General features: G+C 38.8%; 1 protein-coding gene across 5 annotated transcripts in view; it reads left to right on the forward strand.

Moving 5' to 3' along the window:
• Positions 1-13680: 13680 nt before the first annotated feature.
• Positions 13681-20390, forward strand: part of garnl3 (GTPase activating Rap/RanGAP domain like 3) — a 91099-nt gene continuing 84389 nt past the window's right edge. For 3 of the 5 annotated variants that reach the window (XM_011481532.3, XM_011481536.3, XM_011481537.3), the window contains exon 1: positions 13682-14080. In XM_011481532.3, coding sequence (XP_011479834.1) covers positions 13980-14080 — 101 coding nt within the window. In that variant the 5' untranslated portion in view covers positions 13682-13979. Of the gene's footprint in view, positions 14081-20390 lie in introns of all 5 variants that reach the window. The other 2 variants (XM_011481533.3, XM_011481534.2) reach the window with 2 other exon arrangements.

The raw sequence follows: 20390 nt of genomic DNA on the forward strand, positions 1-20390 counted from the left end.
AATCTTTATTAAATCACCTTTATCCACCTTTGTCATGGTAGGGAGAACACGTCAATGCAAGGGTGGGGTCATCTAAGATAGCACAAAGGTTAAGTACCAGCACCTTTACAAAAGGAACAGATTGGCACCTCCATTAGATAAAACCCAAACGGTACCAATCCCCTAAATATCACTTTTAAGACACATATAATGTGTGACCATGAGCCTATCTGATATAAAAAGTTCACAATAGAGTCTGCTGGTATCTGTAGACTGCCACCCTACCTGTTTTTCTGTGGCGAACCATTATTGTTTTCAGTCTTCATCCCATGGAAATCGGTTAAAAGAGACGCTAGAGTTAGGAGTGTTTCTGTCGTGACAACCAACAGCAACGCATTTGTACCATGTTGAGGTTTGGTGGCTATTTGTCCACATCAAAGCCACTGATTTTACTTGTCAGATATATGAAAACTATGTGTGCTTGACTCCCGAAATGGCGGACAACGGCGGGTGCATGATGTCACTGCAAGTGGTCTATAGCATATTTAAATGAATAACAAAAATAAAAGAATCATTTTGTGAAGGTGAAAGAATTTAGATGGGAGTTGCTCCAAAAATGGCTTCTTTTTTTTCAAGATTGTTAAATTTGTTTTATAATCAAAACTGACATTTTATTTTGGGAGACTCAGCCTATGTCTGCATTCTTTCCCTATCCCTCCAACTGTAGGGGCATTTTGAGGGAGGGATAGAGGGTGTATGAAATAGTTTTTTGTATGGGAAACCCCCATGGCAAAGGGGTTTGTATCCCTCCGCCACAAGGGATACTGTGCTCTGAAGCACAGAAATTTACATGTAAAAGTGAGTAATGGCTTTTAGTTTTAGCATGACTTTTTAATCGTATAAAACTGATGTTGCTATGCATTCTCTGGGCGCTGACAGCTACTCGCTAATGTGGATGACCGGCGACTTTTGATGATGTCATAGAGTGGGAGTGACGTCCGAATTAGAAGACGCATTTTTTCCATAACTCTACGTTTGGAGGGATAAATGTAGGGGTACAGGGAAGAATTCGGATTCTGCTTTATTTTTTGATTTTTAGAAACAATTTTTTCTGTCTTCCCAGTTAAACAAGAGCGATTTTTTTTCTGCCAAGACAGCTTGATTTGGAGGTTTTTAATGAAAATAAGTCTCACAGTAGGACAATAAGAGAACAAAACGGGGATATTGAGGCCAAGACTCTGAGTCTCTATGACCTCCAACCAGGAAACGTGCAAAGAGCACAAACATATTCACCATCAAGAACTGGCCATGGGTTTTTTTTGGCCTGATTTTTGAACCAATAATTTTTGAGGAAGAAAAATATTTGGCAGTTTGTTGCGATCTTTTGGGGGATTCTGGACTCCTACTTAAGATATAAACTTAGTATGTATAAGCACGCAGCTTTCACAGAATTGATGACTGGCATCAGAACCAAGTAGCCCTCTTTGCAGAAACAGAAGCTCAAGCACTTCCAAGAAGATCAGCTTTGATGAGGCGGAAGTTTGAGAGGTGGAATTAAAATACAAAGAGGGTGACAGTCTGTGAGATTCTGCATAATTGTGCGTGCAAATGGAGAAAAAGATGTTCTCCCATGGGAAATGGAGATGCGAGGCATTTACTGAGTCATCACAATGCACAACATGACACAGCGTTTAGATTAATCAGTGGAATTAGAGGTAATCCATGTGCACGCCAGGATTATTCTAAATCTCATTTGGGGAACGGCGGATCAAAAGTGGATGGGTATTTTTTAATTGTTCTGTTTTTGTGTGGCGGCTGTTAGATGTGTCGGTGAGGAGCAGCAGGATCGGGTGGGAGTCCAGACGGTTTTAATGTTTGGAGCAAAATGGTGCTTTCATGAAAGCTACTTTCCAATTTTAAGATGCTAATGTCTCCGCAAAGCCTCCAGCGTGCTGTCAGAGCTCCTTAAGTGTGACATGATTATTTCAGCTGTGATTGCTGAGCAAACGGCTGCAGAACATCAGTATTCAGACACTTCGTTGGGTCTGATTGCAGGCAGTTTCAGACGGCGTGTTTTCATTGTTGTTATCCGCTACATTTGTTGGGGATTTTTTCTAGTTGCTGATCAAGACCAACACTTGAAGTCTCATTTTGTTGCGCCTGGACATTGCTTCTCTGATTGGACGTGTGATCTTTTAATCAGAGGGCAGACGCTTCTGTTTGTTCAACATAATTCTCCCAATTTGTTTACATATTTTAACATCAAATCAAAGTTTTACAATAAAACACATTCTCTATTTTTTTTTTAATTTCACTGATTTGAAGATGAGTTGTGATATAATTGGAGCACTTTTGAATGAAGCAAGAAATGTGAAGTGACCTGACTAGTTCAAAGTCCTACCTAATAAAAAGGTTTCTACAGAGAGTGGGTGCTGCAGCTTAGAAAGTGTACTCTTGTGCATCCCTGAAATCACAGCATGGTTACTGCACAGCTCAACATTACCATTTAAAAGACAAGGGCAGCTTTAACAGACGTCTGATTGTTCAGTCACTCAAACTTTTTGACTTCGGTAGGAGCCTAAAACCAGCTCAAACATATTTCTCTGCAGCATTTTGCTTCAGGATTTGATTTCAACTTGTGCTTCAAACCAGGAGCATTTCTAGGATTGCGCCATTTTAGGACCTTAACCCCCCCACACATAATTTTGTCCATCATAAATGGGAATGCACATACATAGTTGTTAGTAATGTAAAGATAATTCCCTTTATTTAATTGAATGTGATGATATATGTTAATTTTGGTGCCTTTTCATAAACCAACCTCGAAATGTTCTGTTTCTGTTTTTGTATAATCCCAAAAAATCTTTCAGAATTCTTCCTTTTATTTTAAAACATCACAAATTTACAACAAATTTTTGTTCTTTGTGATTTATTTTAACCCTCTAATTATGGAAAATTCTAGTGGTAACAAAGTAACTTTAGTCACTTGTCACAATATTGGTGTCTTTTTAAGTTCCTCCAGACCATGTAGATATTTTTGTCATGATCTCTGTTGCTTGTTTTATCGTTTAAATTCATTTTTTGGGCTGTTTGTCTTTTGGTTTTGGTTTAAGTTCTGCTCATGCAAAACCTTTTATTTCTCCTGTTTATTTAAGACATTCTCCTCCCTTTCTTCCTGCCCTCCCTGAGCTTCTGCATTTGGGATATTTTCCATGACATCACACCGTTTGGGCTGGACTCTTCTTCAGCACAGAAGATCTGATTCCCCTTAATACTGAATCAGCCTCTAAACCCAAAAAGTGGATTAAAAAGCTTTTTGTTGAAGTGAATACATATAAACATAAACAATAAGATAGAGCTCCATCTCATATAATATGATTGCTATGGAGTGAGACGCCACATTTGAAGATCAGAAGAATTTTTTGCAGAGATGAAAAAGCTTCTGCTGCCTGTCATTAAAGTTCTTTCACCTCTGATCAAACCCTGTGATTTGACACAAAGCTTTTGCTTTAATCTGATTCCAAAGTGTTTTTCTGATTTGTCTGCCATCGTCTTCTGGCTTCGGAACATGGATGCAGCTGGTCTGTGTGCGACATCCAGGTTGGGGTGTTTCATAGGAATCAGTGCTTTTATGGGCAGATCAGTCCTGACTTTGTGTGGCTGCAACAAGGTGCAGAAATGCACAACTTTTAGGGATTTGACTTTTTTCACCCACACTGTTACACGCTAATTAAAAATGGTTTCCAGAACAGAGAGACAGACCGTAAAGCCAATGTTAGGAAGTGATCTGCTCTTTATCTGGGATAAAACACTTTTTATATACGTTTAGAAAAAGGCAGAGACATTAAGTCACTTTTTACTTTCTTTGGTTTTATTTGATTTCATGATCTGTTTGTGTCCTGTTTTGTTCCTGCGTCTGCCATTTTAAACAGGAAGTAAGGAAAGACAGGCCTCACCAGCAGCTTTTTTAGGGGTCTGTCTGTGTTTTTGTTTAGAGACATGAATGTATGTTAAATGATCAAACTTCAGCTGTTACTAGGATTTTTTGTAATGCTTTGTATAGAAAATACTGTGATGCTTTGTGTCATATTTTCCAAAGTAAATGTTGTAAAATGCCTCTTTTCCCCCCAACTATCAGCAGGTGTGAAGTGGGTGTGGCCAATTTTTTATCGAAACAGGAACTGAGAAGTGAGAAGAGGAAGAGTTGTTGGGAAAATGGAATTTACCGGTCAAAATAAACTACAATGCAGGGCATTCGGGTTACGTGACACTCAAATGAGCTATACACTTTATGTCAGTGGAACACATCATAACTTGAATTAATGGAAAAGTTTGCAACGAGTATGAGACTATAAAATATTTATTATTATAATCAATATATTTTAAAATAAATCTATTTATATTTTATTATTATTGTCAAAGACAAATACTTAAACAACTTGCTAGGATAAAAATAAAATGGGAAATAAATGACATTTTGAGGAATTAGTGTATTTATAAATGTACTGTTATATTTTTGAGGAAAACAAAGATGATTAGAAATATTCTCTTTGCAATAAAGCACATTAAAGAATAAAAGAAAAGAATAAGACTTTTGATCCACACTCTATACCTGTAGGTGGTGGAAATGCACCCCAAAAGTTGTGTGCCATAAAACAAAAGAAGAAGAAAAAGTGATGAAGTCAGTAATCAGTAAGCATGTAAATGGCAATTACTGTCAGGATGTCATCACAGTGGAAAATGTAATATGGAAAAGTAAATATTGTGCACGGCAAAGAGATACACTGAAAAAAAGGTTGAAGAACTAAAATTCCATGGAATATTGATTAAATTTAAAAAAACAAGCAGCATAGGTATAAAGAGAGGTATATTTAATTCGATTTTTTAGGAAGACACGCGTGATGGGATGATTACAAGTTGCCTTCAGTAACACAATTAATCCATTGAACCCTCCACCCACACTCCAGACCAGGTGGTGGCAGTATATGCACCATTCTGTTGTTTCCCAACCGCCATAAAACCACACAAGAAGAAGTAATAAATGGAGATAAGTGATTGTGATGCTGGTGAGCTGTGGCCCCTGGACTCTGCCCTGGTTGGTGAAGCATTTAGATAAAAGAAATTCTCTCAGAAGCTTCAACCTGACTTTTCTTGTAGTGGGGCTCTTGCAATACCTGCTAGGATTCAAATGTTTGGTATAGAAATCTTTGTCAGGAGGAGTGGTTAAAGTGGCAGAAATGTGTTCTCTTTGTTGTAGAAGAAGTTAAAGATTTGGTAGACACACAGGGGAACCCAGTCTGTCAAAACATCATCTGTATTTCAAATTATTAACCCCTTGTGCTATCTTAGATGACCCCACCCTTCCATTGATGTGTTCTCCCTATGACAAAGGTGGATAAAGGTGGAAAGATTTCATGTAATCCACGGACACCAGTGAAGATCACAAATCATTGAAGAAAAAAGGTTCAGTGCACTGTCTAGTGGGTCTAGATGACCCAACTCCCAATATTAAAGTGCCTAGGATAGCACAAGGGTTAAAGAAATTGATATTAGTTTTTATCAAACCTAAAGACGTTTTATTTCAATTTCATCCCCATTAAGTAAAACGGCGTAAATCCTGGCAGGTATCTATATTGTTGGCTACTTGACAGTTGATAAATCTTTATTCCTTCAGGACTTTAAAGGTTTTGATTTACAAACCTTCCTCTGATGCCCCTAAATCTACAGATCATTTACCCTTGTCTCAGTTTCCATTTTTATCTCTCCTCTTAGCCTGCTGCCACATGCCGTCATGTCAGAGTCCTCTGTCGCCTCTTAAGTAATTAAACCTTCTCCAGGAATTGCACTCTCAACCTGGACGGACCTGAGATCTTCATCTGGAAGAGGCCGCTCTGCCATAATCCGAGCATGAAGCTGACTGCAGCCTACGAGGGATCCTCTGCTGATGGTAGAAAGGTGAGTCAATCAGACCATTGTGTCTAAATCTGATGACATAAAAATCCCTTTGGGTAAATAAGATTAAAGCACTGCTGAGATATGGACACTATTCTTAGAGAATCTTCTTGTACATTGGTTTTAGAATAGCTCAAGGCTCATAAGCCAGAGCTGAGGTCATACAGTCTTAAAGAAACAACCTATTTTTTTTATTTACCCACATAACAATTTTGTGGTTTTCTTTTAAATATGTTGTTATTTATCCCCTAAAAAGACCCACTCTGATCATTTTTTGAGCTCTTCAAAAAGCATTCCCAGTGGTCTTTTAATTACGATTATGCCGTTTTTAGCCAAAATCTAAAAATGTGTGTCATTTTCTAAGACATAGTTTCTGTAGAGCAACAGTGGTATATCAAAAATTCACCTCACCTGTGGGTTGGCCTGGTGGAGCTATCCAGCCATACAGCTTTGATTCAGATGAGAAAATTGAAGACATACATGATCTAGTCATCTCCAAGTGGATGCATCAGAATGGAGCGGAACAGGGGGCTTGTGGTGTATTTCCAACAAACAAGCTCCTGTTTATACGGCCTTTCCCCCCCCCATCTGATTTAGAACAATTTGGATAAAATCATACTCAGAAATGCAATTTTAAGCTTATTTTTCTATTATTTGTCATCCATGATCCTAAAAATGCCAATAGAACATGTTAAAAACACCAAAAAGATCAATTTCATCAGAGTTGGTCTTTAAAGGTTGACTACTTGGAGCTTATGCTTTTTCTATGGCATGTCCACAGCAGGGACTTCATTAAACAACAATCTAGCTTGTAGCCACATAATTTAACTATGAAGAAAAAAGCAAAGACACAGCCAATACTTTGATTGTGGTGAAAAATTAAAAGCTTCAGGAAAAAGAAAACCCTGTTTGTCATTTATTCATCTGTCAGATATAAGCATTTGCAAATGGAAGAACCTCCATCAACTGCCTGAGGTTGGATTTCTAAAGCTAAGCATTTAACATCTTAACTTAATAATGACATAGAATGAGATCTCAAACAGATGCATGTTAATTTAGCTCACTCTAAAATAAAATGATAATATTCGTGACGACAGTGATCACTGCTGTGTCTCTGCCTTTGATTTTGCTAATATTTCTATTGCATGACTGTCATGTTTGGAATAATCCCATCACAGTCTATTTGGTTTTGTTTTCACCACTACTTGTGTCACATTTTTAAGCCTAAAAAACAACTCTGGTGCTATTTCAGTGAATGGCTGCATGTGTTGCTAACATCAGTTTGACCAACAATGTAACGTTGCGCTGGAGTTAAGAGATAATGGAGCCTTTGAAGATTTGTCCTTCTTTAAATTTGCACAGTTTTTAAGTCTTATCTCTGTCTCCTATATTCTTTGTTTACATAGATATGCAGCAAAGTGACTTGATTTGGGATAAAACAAGATCTACTTTAGGAGAAAGCTTTATTCAGGACTGAGACACGAGTCTCTCTCTGCTTTTTTGAGCATTTTTTTTCTCTTTTTTTGTGTCTGTGTGATCATAGTGATTCATATATAATCGTTCAGCCGACACATTCATCCACAGTAAATTATAGGCTTCTTTGAAGGCTATGATGTGGGATTGGATGTTTTGCCCAAGGACACAATGTGTGTCAAGCTTGGGATTTGAACTCTCAATCAACCAACAACTCAAAAAGCTTCACCGCAGAAAGTTTGCATTTACAGCAATTCCTAGCATTTAATATGTCTTTTGATTAACAAGTAGTCATTTTAATGGAGCGTTTGCCAAATGTGAATGGAAAACCTTTTTCCCCTGCATTTAATCATAAAGCAGTTATCGTCCTTTTGAAAGGTTTTTGAATCTTCGTGATTTCATGTGTCGACAACTCTCCAGCTGTGTTTGGCTTTAATCTGTGGCGGTTAAGAAATGTGGCCTTAAAGTGTGAAGGCTGATGAAACAAACATCAGATGACAGCGAGGTCTTCCCCTAAGGAATCCCAGCGAGCGGCATCATTAACCTGCTGATCTCCAGGGGCGTGTTTGAAGCCAGACTCACAAGTCAAAGCGCGGGTCAGTCACCTTCATTTGCATGTGACCAAAATCATTTGTGGAAAAAAACTCCTCTTTTAGAAAAAAAAAAGGAAAACTTGTTTTCTGTTTTCCACCTGCTGACCTTTGTCACAGCTCAGGTCAGGTGCAGAAAAACACCATTTAGCGTCTGTTTTCCAGTCCTGCTCACTGCTCGGCTTTCACCTACGACTTAAGAGCTCTAATGAGGCTGCTGTGGCCCTTACCTTCCCAGCACCAATCACCTGGACACTTAGCTTGTGAACACAGCTCAGCAATTTGTCATTGGAGAGTCAGATGTCTCCCTTAGAAGCAGGTGGGGAGAAAAAAACAGTGATTACTGCAGTTCAGGAAATTTCCAATGTGCACAGAGCTGCTGAAGGATGTCATTCGTTGTTGTTTTTTTTCAGAGCCAGCTGCAGTTGGCAGACATGTAGTGATGGCCCATGTCCCCCAAGAATTTAGTCATATTTAAGGTTTATTTTCTTATTTATTTATCTATTTTAAAAAATACCTTTTCTGAACTGGATCATTTCCTCAACACAGAAGTACCATGTAAAATTGTTCCGTTCAAGAGTTGCAGCTATTTAAAGACTCCAGTCGGATCTGTTGAATCACGGTGAGTCGGAGGGTTTGAGCAGCAAAACCAGTCCAACCAATGGCACAAACATGCAGCTGTGAGTCACTCTGAGGGAATGCTTCATCTAAACACCCGGGCCTGTGTTGTGAACCATGTGTGTTTATATGGAAGTTGTCCGCTCACTTCTGCTGGACGGAAAATGTGAAGCATAAAACCTACGAGTACCCATGGCAGGACTTTTTAATCAGAGTGGAGACTGCCGGACTCAATCTCCTGATGTATCTTTCTTCTGGAGTTATGGTCACAGCAGGTTTGCAGCCTTGTGTCAAAGTAGTTGCACAAAGGACAATTTTTAACCCCAAGAACTCCAACTTTGCAACAATTTTGTCATCTTTTAACACTCCCATCTTTTCAATTCAAATTATTTAAAGTATATGAAATAAAAGATGCTTCCTGTTTATCTAAAAGTATTTTTTCCTCCAAAAGGGTTAAAGTAGATGTTTTATTATACATTTTTTCCTAGGTTTATGAAGCTTAGGTGTGTAGATATATCTTATTTTATCAATGAAATATTGCATGCCCCAACTAGGCACCCATTTTTGCAAGCATATGTGGATGAACAGTCTCCTACTTTGCAAATAAAAAAAAAAAAAAACAAGGCTGGCACAACAACCGAATGAAAACAGCTGCAAAGACGACATACAGTTTATTCAAAAACATCCATCCGTATAAAAAATCCTTTTAATGGGTTTTGGAGACTGAAAGCAACGAAAGCGGTTATCAGTTCTGCAAGTGCAAAGCAGAGTCGCAGTTGCATTACAAATGAGGAGAAAATATGTTCATTACCTCACAAACGGAGAAAATCTGAGTCCCACTGGAAGAAACAGAAACCAGAAAATATTGTTTGTTTTCAATCTTGATTTGTCCTTTTATGGATTTGCACTGTAGACTCTTTTTTTTTTCTTTGACTCAATCTGTGGCAATTACATAACTGTCTTTTTGTGTTTTTTAAGCTACTTTTGCATTTTTAATCTCTTTAGTCTTTTAAAAATACCAAACTTACAGCTTGATTCTACAGCAAACATGGCAGTTTTTTTGTGTGTTTCTCTGCCTTTTTCTTGTCTCATCACTTCACTTACTAATTTGTCTTTGTGCCTTATAACTAATGTTTCAGCGTTTTTGTTAATTAGTACATTTTGGATCAACTTCATTTGGTTTCTATGTCATTTGTTTTGGTTAACTGTAGTGAATCACACCAGAGTTCATTTGCATATATTCATATTTTTACAATCTACATGAAGGATCTTTATTTGAATGTACTTCATATTTTTTACTTGATTTTTACTTTTTACTTGATTTTACTGTTTTAAATAGGTGTTTTAATATTTTTTTAGTTTAAAATGAAGTAGTTGGAGTGTAAAAAGGTTCAATTGAATTGAATTGAATTGAATTGAATTCAATTTTATTTTATAGCCCAAATTCACAACAACAGTCGTCTCGATGGGCTTACACCAATTAAGCCAAGTAAAAAGATGTTTTGTATTTTTGAATGTTCCAAATGTACACTGACCAAAAATATAAACGCAACACTTTTGTTTTTGCTCCCATTTTTTGTGGTATGAACTCAAAGATGTGAATCATTTTCCACATACACAAAATAACCAGTTCTCTGAAATATTGTTCACAAATCTGTTTAAATCTGTGATAGTGAGCACTTCTCCTTTGCCAAGACAATCCATCCCACCTCACAGGTGTGCCATATCAAGATGCTGATAAGACAGCATGATTATTGCACAGGTGTGCCTTAGACTGGCCTGTTTCCAGTTCCTTTTGATTACCTGGAAGTATAAGTCCTAACTTTTTCTCTTGGTGGAAGCAAGCTACACTGTTATGGAAAACAGCAGTGATGCAAGGCTTCGATTTTTAAACTTTACAACCTTTTCGAATCGTTTTCCAGGAACAAAAGAGATCATTCATACACCAGTACTACGCTGAATGCAACATTAAACAACAACAGATGTTTTTTCTTAATCACACCCTTAATGACTGGAGTAAATGATATTTCTTTGGAGGGCTGTGCTCCTGGTGGTGTGGTTAGTGCCATGCATCGAAGCTCTGCCACCATCAGTGAATGTGTCAGAATATGACTATGCTAGTAAAACACTTAGCCCTTCTTTGCATGCATAGCCTTTTATTTGAGGATTGTTAAAGGATAGGGCTAAGGAGTTTCATCTATTGCCTCCACGATGGACCACACAGATCTGCATCATAATTAAAATTAAAAGCTTGATTATAAAAGCTTGAGCCTCAGTCACATGCGAGCTTTTGGGATGGGAGCACTAGTGTGTTTTGCAGTTTCCCAAAGGGTCATGCGGCCACCTTAAGGGACCTCATGAAAATATGACTGTTGTGCGTGTGTGTCAATTAGTATTTGTGAGGATAATGTAAGTTGTACACACTTATGACATATGGGGGGATGCTGTTAGTGCCCCTATGCCACTCTAGTTGCAGGTGAGGTGTGCACACTGGCTCCTTGCTGACCACGGGAAAATGCTGCACCCACCAGGTGTGCGGGCAAGTGTCCATGACTCTGTGTTTAATTTCATCAATTCAAAAAGTCAGGCTTGTCCCACTTTTCCCACGAATAGGATTTCACGGGAAAAGTGTGCAGGATTTGGGGGGTTGAAATAAGGAAAAACCGGTATGACACGCCTGCAACTCTCCTACTTCACCCTTACTTACCCTTGCGTTTTGTACAAGTGTTCCACAGCATACCCGAAGAAAAATAAATGTACACAAGCATTTTCACTCCACAGGCTCACCGAGCGGTCTATAACCAAGATATTTTGTGGGGCCACAGGTTTGCCCATTTTATTTGTCTGCAAACAGCCGGCATTCACCAGTAGTTGCAGTTGTGACTAAGGCTTTAGATGAGAATTAAACCAGAAGCATCAGTAAGATAGTTTTTTAAGGAAAAGTTTGAAGCCCACTGAGCTGCCTTTGTCAGATCCATGGCGGGGAGGACAGTTCTATTCTTCTTGGTCTCAGTTTCCTATGAGTCACCTGCTTGATGTCCCACCCAGCTGAAGTAAGATGCACACTCAGCCCACATTGTCATATTTTTAGAACTCTTTTTTCCCCCCGCACCGATTGGCTAATCTATATTTCAGCGCAGCTGGGTGCACTTGCAGTTGAGAGCTGCAGCAGCACCATGAAGGCCCTTCCATGGTCTTGTCTTTCACTCACTGTAGGCTGTGATATCTTGTGGAAAGTTTTACCTGGTGAAGCTGCCCCCTGTTTTATTTTTGTGGGTTGTTGAAGTGAACACCAAAAGACGTTGAGGCTAATATTCACCTCCGAGTCTGTTCACAGATTCCTGAGTCATGTTGCCATTCCAACTAGAAGCACTGTGAGAACTACTTTTAAAGTCAAGCTGGATTTTACGCTCCGTGAGAGGATGCCACTGAGGTCAAGCTTCATGACATTTCATCCCTTCCGGATGTCTCCTGTAATCTAGGTAGTATTGTAGAATAGAGTGAAAGAGTGTTTTTTGTATAACTTGTGTAACTTACAGTGAACAAAGATTGGCCTTTTGACCCCTCCCTAATGCTTTTCTGCATCCAGCTGCAGACACACCAATGCAGCTCAGAGTACACTCCTGATAAACCAATTAGAATCAGACCCTGCATTTGCAGCAGGGTTCGAACACATTGGCAACATTGAAATTTGTATGACTCAGGGCAACACCATGTCTGTTCCTTAAGAGAGACATTGGTTTGGTCCAGCGTGCTGATGGTATACTAATTCTCTTTATAACCTGAATTGTGGAATTTGACATTTTATTAAACATTGTTAATCTTTTAATGTGTCATTTCTTCATTTTGTGGAACTCAATCTTGTCCCTGGAGCAGAACAGCAGAAAACCAAATGGGTTTTGAAGAAAAAAAACCCAACTGGGAAAAACACATTTGACACTAACTCACTCAAGGAGAGCTAGAAAGCATTAACCCTTTAACAGCAGACCTAAATAACACACCCTCTTTGACCATTTTTGCAATCAACGCAAATCAGCTGCTTCTGACATTGAGAAAACCAGCTGTGCACCGATATGCAACATTTTTTAAATGTTGCATATCGGTGCACAGCCGCTACTTTGGATAACAAAATCTGCTGAATTACATTGAAGCATTTCAGTGGCCCGAAAAATGTCAACACTGGAGCTAAAGCTTTGGTGTTCAAAAGGGAAAGATATGGAGATATATTCTTTTCAATATGATGTCCACGCATGTTGTTACATTTTGCATCTGGAAATAGAATTTAGTAAAAAACGTTCTTAAAGTGCACAATAGATTTGTGCTTCTTTTTTTCTTGAGTGAAACAAATGTGAGCATGCAAGTTATGACGGCTTCTTTCTCATATTTATTGAAAGAGTTGCTATAGAAAATTCTACAGTGTTACCCGGGCAGATCTATTTTGATATAAGAAGTATAACATTTGGGAATCTGGTTGGTCCAAGAGCAGTGACATATTGATTGGCTGCAGACAGGAGAAATGATTGGTTGATTAGTTGAGGTAGAATACCTTGAGTTTGTGCCTATACATGTGCATAGGAAGAGCAAATACTTTTCTGTCTGTTTTGTCTCATCAGGAGGTAGAGTCACAGAACAAAAGTATGGTTTAGATTTTAAAGACTGCTCCGACTTATGTGGCCTGACCACAGATTTTCAGTGAGAGTTCAGTTCTCTACCTCCGTGAGTTTCTTATAGGTTCCTATACCTCCTCATGGCTTAGGATAAATATAGCAGATATTATTTCCCCTCGTGGTTTGAATATTTATTATTGTTGGTTTGGCTTTAACCCCCGTCTTTTTGACATTTTTTGTATTAGATTTTCCCTCTCTTTAAATGCCTCTCCATTAGATTTTTCAGGAATATATTGATTTTACAGCCTTCTACATCATCATAAGAGGAACAAATCGCAGGACTATCAGAGGCTTTTCAGCTTAGTTTCTCCTCCTTTCTCAGGAGCAGAGTGAGAAATTCAGTCACAGACACGCTCAGCCGCCTGTAACCTCACATCTCTCTCCTCCTCCTCCACCTCCTCCTCCTCCTCCTGGAGTCTCTGCGCCGCAGCTTCAGTGTGGGGCTGAAGCTGAGGGAGCGCATTCTCTCCGGACTCTCATGAGCCTCCATCTCCAGCAACATGCACCCAACCTCAACGGGCATCCGCATCCTGATTCAAACCTAACCCGACGGGGGGGAAAAGTGTCAGCCTTCGCTCTCCACTGAGGTGACCCGTGCGTCAGGATCTTTTGGTTTTTCCTTTTTTGATTTTTGGTGTCGCCTCTCGTCCTCTTCCCTCCTCCTTCCATCTCGGTCCACTTGGTTTTTCGATCTGCACTCATGAATTCAGACAAAAATGTGAACCTCGGCAGAGACAAGGCTCTCATGCGGAAGAGAGCGCAGCTCCTTCGGAAAGGTTGCAGCTTCGAGATTACCAGGAGGTAGGTCCTTTCTGCCTATTTTCGTTTCTTTTCTTTTCTTTTCACGAGTGAATGACTTTATTTATGTCTGGGACGAGATAGGATCTGCTATAATGACCGCTCTGTCCGACACTCTGCGTGGTGGAATTCGCCTGGTGGTTTTCTGTGACTGCTCCGCGCGCGAACAGAGGAGGGATGTCCCAAAACATGTTAGGAGGAGCGTCTCGGATTCCCCCGTTTAACTGTATAAATAATACGCAGCACTTTTCGTTTTTTTTTTCCCTATGTCGTTTTCTTGTTTTGTCTGTGCGTCCATTACCGGACGCTGTGCGCACAGATGGATTTGCGCCTAAACGGCTGTGCGCTTAGTCTTCATTTTTCAAACAAATGTTGATATTTTCTCCGTTGTAGTGCGCAGGTTTTTTGCTTCAGGCGTGCAAAAGATGGTTCGACATTACCTGATGTGGTTCCATTCCAGGCACGCGCAGCAGGGCAGAGTTTAACACACATGAGGAGGGAGACAGGGTGAGGACATGGGGGGGGGTCTCAGTGACAAATGGACCACATAATGCGCAGCTGGTGGGGCTGCACTGCATGACAGGACTGGCTTACCCAGTAGGGGTACCCCTATGACATACTGTCAGCTTGTCTGGTGCTTTCCTAACAAACTACTTTTTGATGTACAATTTTCTGCATTTTCAATCAACTGTCTGGAAAAAAGTCAGAACTAGAGCTGCTTTATGTTGCACCAGAGAGCTTCTTCAGCAGGCCTGCAACTATAAGAAGGTGCAGTTTCCTTTGTTTTTCATTTGAGAACCAGTTTTGTTCAGAATTGGTCATGAATCTCCCTCCACTGGTCTGGTGATGCTGTGCTTTGTCTCAGTTTGTGAGGCGGAAGATTTCTGCACCCCGGCTGCCAAGTCAGTCTCTGTGTTTATTTTCTTCCTAAAACACAGTCCTCAAGGTGATCTGTGCATGCGGGGGTGACATTTGGCCAGCTCACCGCCAACCACTTACTTTCAAATTATACATCCCTTCAAATTAGCCTGATCTGCTTATAGACGGAGCTCGCCTTGTCTCTGCACTCCCAGAGTTTCACTGAAAGCTTCCTGGCAGTCTGTTTCTCAGGCAGGAAAGCTTCAACGGACAATCAATCAGTGCTGGAGATGCAACTGGATGTAGAAATGAATTCCCCTCTATAAAGACACTGAAGTAAAAGGGCTAAAAGATTGGTGTAAAACTGCAGACAAACAAACAAAAGACCTAGACGCAGTTTCATGGAGAGCATTCCTCCCTATGTGTTTCCCTCAAGCTCACCTGTAGAAGTGAGCGTTAGATGTTAGCGCTAAAAGAGTTCTTTGAGATGATAAATTGTTGCAGTTGAGGTAACATTTCGCATAAAAAAACTCAATCTGCCATCATCCATTCTGATCTCCTGCAGCTGATCCGTTAGTATACAATCACAATGCAGCTCATTGTTGTTTCCAGCCATGTTTTGGGCAGCGTATCATGATGACTAAGCCTTATCTAACAAAGTCAGCAGACTGCCAGCTGGCCTGCTCTCCTGGACAGCAGGTTACCTGCATAGTTGCAGGTGGAAGCAGAAACTTCAATAAATAACTGGAAACATTTATCAGGTCTTTTTCCTCCGCTTTGAAGGCTGCAAATAATTTAATGATTGTTTACTGTGGTCTCTATTTAAAGTCTGTTCAGAAATGGAATGACTACTATGATTGAGCTGAGTGAAACTGGACCCCATAGTGACATAATTTGGAAGTTAGAGAGCAAACGTTAAAATTTTGGAAGAACCTCTTATGAAAAAAAATCAGGTTATGCAGAAAACAATTAAAGCGACTCCGGTAAAGTTTTATTTTTTTAATTGTTGTTCAATTGAGCTTTTAGGATGCTGAATATAAAGTAATCATTATTGTGAAAAGACTGATTGATCAGAGAGAAATCTCTGACTACCGACAGTCAATACCGGTGAATCATTTGAAAATCACACATTTGAGAGCCACTGGTCTACTCCTTTTTCAGATACTCTCGCTTCAATGAGGCAATAGTAATAAATTACTAATTGCCTGATTGGTAGCCTGGTCTGCTGTTGCAGCTTAGTGAAATAAAACCATAGTTATGCCACAGAAATGTCAGCTGGACCACCACCTTACAGGTTAAACACCAGTTTAGTTTGAGGTACTGTACTTTAAAAGTTCTATACCAATTCAATTGGATACAAATAAATCAGTTCATTTACTACTTATTAAATGTATTTGAACTTTCTTTTGTGACATCTTTATACATATTTTATTTGGTTTAGTTAAACAGACCAGAGTTCATTTCCCACATCACACCGGTCCATGTGTGCATTTGTGAATGCACTCTGCAAAGTTCTGGTCCGGATCAAACAATTCTACTTCCAAACCCACTCGGCTTGGTTCGGTTTGCTTATGGTACAAATATGAGCTGTCCCAAACCAGCCCAACTCCAAACGTCAACAGCTTACAACAGCTGGATGTTAAAGTAATAAACAGCAGTTAAAGTCCTGCTGAAAGCCACAGACAAACCTGGAACACAGGAGATCCAGCACCTTCTTTCTGTTTCGCTAACTGCACATACTGTAGTGATACGCATTCTTTGCCATGTTTATTAAAAAGATGAAGAAACTCTTGAACAGTGGTGTGTTCTAATGAAAAAAGAAGGTATGAGATGCATGAAAATAGAAAGTTCTAGTAAATAAAGACATGTTGGTGGTTTGACAAACTTGTTTGGATACCTGGAAAAAGGTCAGCTGACTTTCCCGTGGTCTGTTGGGAATAACATCACAACAGAGGAAGTTTCCTCATGTAAAGTTGCAAAATGTCAATCTATGTTGAAACTGAATTAGAAACTTGGATTTCAGAAAATTGTAACTGCGTGGGTTCTCTCCGGGGTCTCCGGCTTCCTCCCACCATCCAAAAACATGTTTCATAGGTTAATTGGCAACTATAAATTGTCCCTAGGTGTGAGTGTGAGAGTGAATGTGTGTGTGTTTGTGGACATTCTACCCTGCGACAGACTGGCGACCTGTCCAGGTTGTCCCCTGCCTTCGCCCACAAGTGGCCGGGATAGGCTCCGGCAGCCCCGTGACCCCGAAAGGGAAAAAACGGTTAAGAAAATGAATGAATGAATGAATGAATGAATGAATGAATGTAACTGGACAAATTATATAATCTTTCTGACAAAAAGTGCAGCACACAGAACCTCCATGACTGGTTTCCACATTTGTGTTGTCCCGCCCTCTTGATTTCTTGGCAATGGGTGCAGCCGTCGTCACACATGCTTCTAATTCAAAAATGTAGGCCTATTTGCAAAACGTTTGATGAAAATATTAATTTAAGTCATTTGGCCCCAAGTTTGACTGTAACAGCTTTTAATTTAGCAATTTCCTTGTTAAGATCATGGCCAGAAAGAGTTCCTTTGGTCACATATGTGTTATTATATTATGTAAGAAGATGATTAGTGTGTTTATACTCAGAAAACACACAGACTACAAGTGAAACTTATGATGTAAGCTTTAAATATTTGTGTATATGTTTAGCTTTATTTATATCACGCAAAACTGGCCTTTCCTAATAATCTAGGAGTCAAAACTCCTGGAGAATACATTTAATCTGGACGTTGAACTCCTGCCGATTTGCTTAAATTCTAATTCTAATCCATTAATGATGAACCATCAACATGATGCCCGTTCTCCAAATAATCAATAGTTTGCATACGGTGCATAACTAGTCAAATGGAAAAAGTAACACAATGACAAAGTGATGAATGTTAAACTCTGGGATGGACATACCCTGTTAAAAAAAAAAAGCCCAGGATTCATATGCTAGAACAAGGACAGCAGTGGAGGTCAAATAATAATGTTTCTTTATTTTAAAGGTCTGCTAATTTTCAATGAGAGGGAATTTATTCATTTTTTTCGTCAATGGCAATATATGGTCTTTCCATATGAAAAGTTGTTGCAATAAAATAAAATCTTTTTTTTTTTTTTAAGTTCATCTTGGAAAGTTTGTTTTAAAACATCAGTACTACATTACAAGTGGGCCTAATTAAAAAAATAAAAGCATAAAACACGCCTTTTTGGGGAAAAAAAGTTAAATAACATTAGTTTAGTATTTACAAATGCGTGTGGCTGTAAATTTAAATTTTGAGTTTTACAGTTAGCTGACAGGATATTAAAGAATTTGGACATCTGGTCGTCATTATTCTGACTGAATGTGAAAATGGAACCAAACACAGACAAATCTGCAGAAAAACAAGCCTGATAGTTGAAGACTTGCACTTCCTGTTTAGGGCTAGTTACAAAATAAAAGCAAAGCAGAGGTTATTTTGATCACCTTTAGTTACAATCATTTTTCATGACAATTATAGAAATGATGTAAATCTATTAGAACCCAAAGACTTTGGGTTTATGATCTATTATCCTAAAGACCCTGCTGAGTTTAAATAAAAACAGTCATACATTTGTACATTAAATAAAACTTACATTTAACATAAATCCTCATACCTTTCTATCTTCATTTGAAGTTAGTTGGTCATTTATGTCCTGAACAGAAGAGGTGTTTCATGTTGATTTATTAAAATCCCTCCATGAATTACTCAAAATATGAAATATTTTTAAATTATTTGCACATGAAGCTGTTTTTCTCCATATGTAGTTTTTCATTTTCAGAGTACAAAAAAAAGTTTTGACATTCATTTGTGAAAATAATAAATAAGTTACCCTTCATAGAACCATGATCTGTGAATAGTGGGCATCATTGAGCTAAATATTCTTTGAAGGGAATTAATGATTATGTATAAACAATGTTTTTGTGGCATTTTGGTTTCAGACACTTTCCTATAGTTAAATGTCCCCTGGGTCAAACTGACCTGAGAACATCGGTGTTGTTCCTCAACACTCTGACATAACAGGAGGGTTAAATACAATGAGAATTTACATTTTTTGTAAGTTAGTATTGAAATAATATCTAACCACAGAGATTGAATAAGGTTTTCGTGTCTTGTAAAATTAAGTTCGAAATTAAATGAAGTTTCCTTGGGACAAAGTACATAGGGTTTCCATGGTGAACCGCTCCGGGCTTAGTTACTTTCTTTCTTAAAGATGTTTCAATTCGGAAGTCAATTGCTAAATATCCAAGGACCAAGCTTCAGAGGTTTGAGACGAGCACAAACGACCCCTCCCAGAGTTGTTACTTCGTGGGTTTTTTTATTAATCGTCTAGTTCTGCAACCTAAAAGAGACATTTGGTTCCGTTTAATTCTGACCAGAAACCACTGAGAGCCACAAAGTCCCACTTTGCTGTAATTGATGTTTTTGTGACCATTAAACCATTCATTTAACAACATGTAGCGTTTACTCTAATTGATTTATAACAGTTTTATACTTTTCTTTAAATAAGAATTTTAACATTAAAAATGTAAGAAAGCCAAGTCAAACATGGATTTTTTTTATCACTATGACTTTAGTGAACTTTCATCCTTTTTCTCCTTTTACTATCAAATATAAACATGACAACAGTAAAAACATCTGCATGTGATTTTAGCTTTTTCTAATAATAAACCACTCTGACAACAGATGAATCCCTTTATCATCAATGGTAAAAATGTAAACATTGATGATTGATGACATTTATTCAAACTGATAGCATTTTATATTAAAGCCAAAGAGCTGCAATGAAGGGATGAAGGAGCTGCATGTGGCTCCAGAGCCTCAGGTTGCAGACCCCTTGGCTAGTTGGTTGACGGAAAAACGGCTTCATCTAACCAATATAACCTAGTCAGCTGTTTCTCTAACTCAGCTCCTGTTAGAATGTTAAGTCTGTAGCAGTCCAAATGTTTAGGATTTCATTACCTTTGTTAACTCATTGCCCCGCTGTGGTCTGATTTAGAGTCACAGTTTTATCATAAACAATAACAAAAAAATAAATAAAAATAAAAACTTCCTGGGAAAAAAATCATTTGATCAGTTTTCACGATAAATAAGTCATTACTATTTATTGGAATAGTCCTTCAAGAAATAGGAACATAGATGTATGGATCCAGTCCCAAAGCAAGCATGGATTTTTTTTCACATTAATGTCTTAAGTTTGATCTTTTAAGATGCTGGACATCCTCCAGGAAGAACAAATCCTAACCTGATTAGTGTCTCTTCCCAACATTTTCCCTGACACCAGCAGCTTGTCTCTTAGAGGTCTCTGCCTGTCGCTGAACTCTGTGTGCGAATGAGATCAAGCATCATGGTGACGCTCAAACGAGCCAAGAAAGCCTTGGCTCAACTATTGAGTCACGCCGGT

This window comes from Oryzias latipes, chromosome 12, assembly GCF_002234675.1.
Source record: "Oryzias latipes chromosome 12, ASM223467v1".
NCBI classification, from domain to species: Eukaryota; Metazoa; Chordata; class Actinopteri; order Beloniformes; family Adrianichthyidae; genus Oryzias; species Oryzias latipes.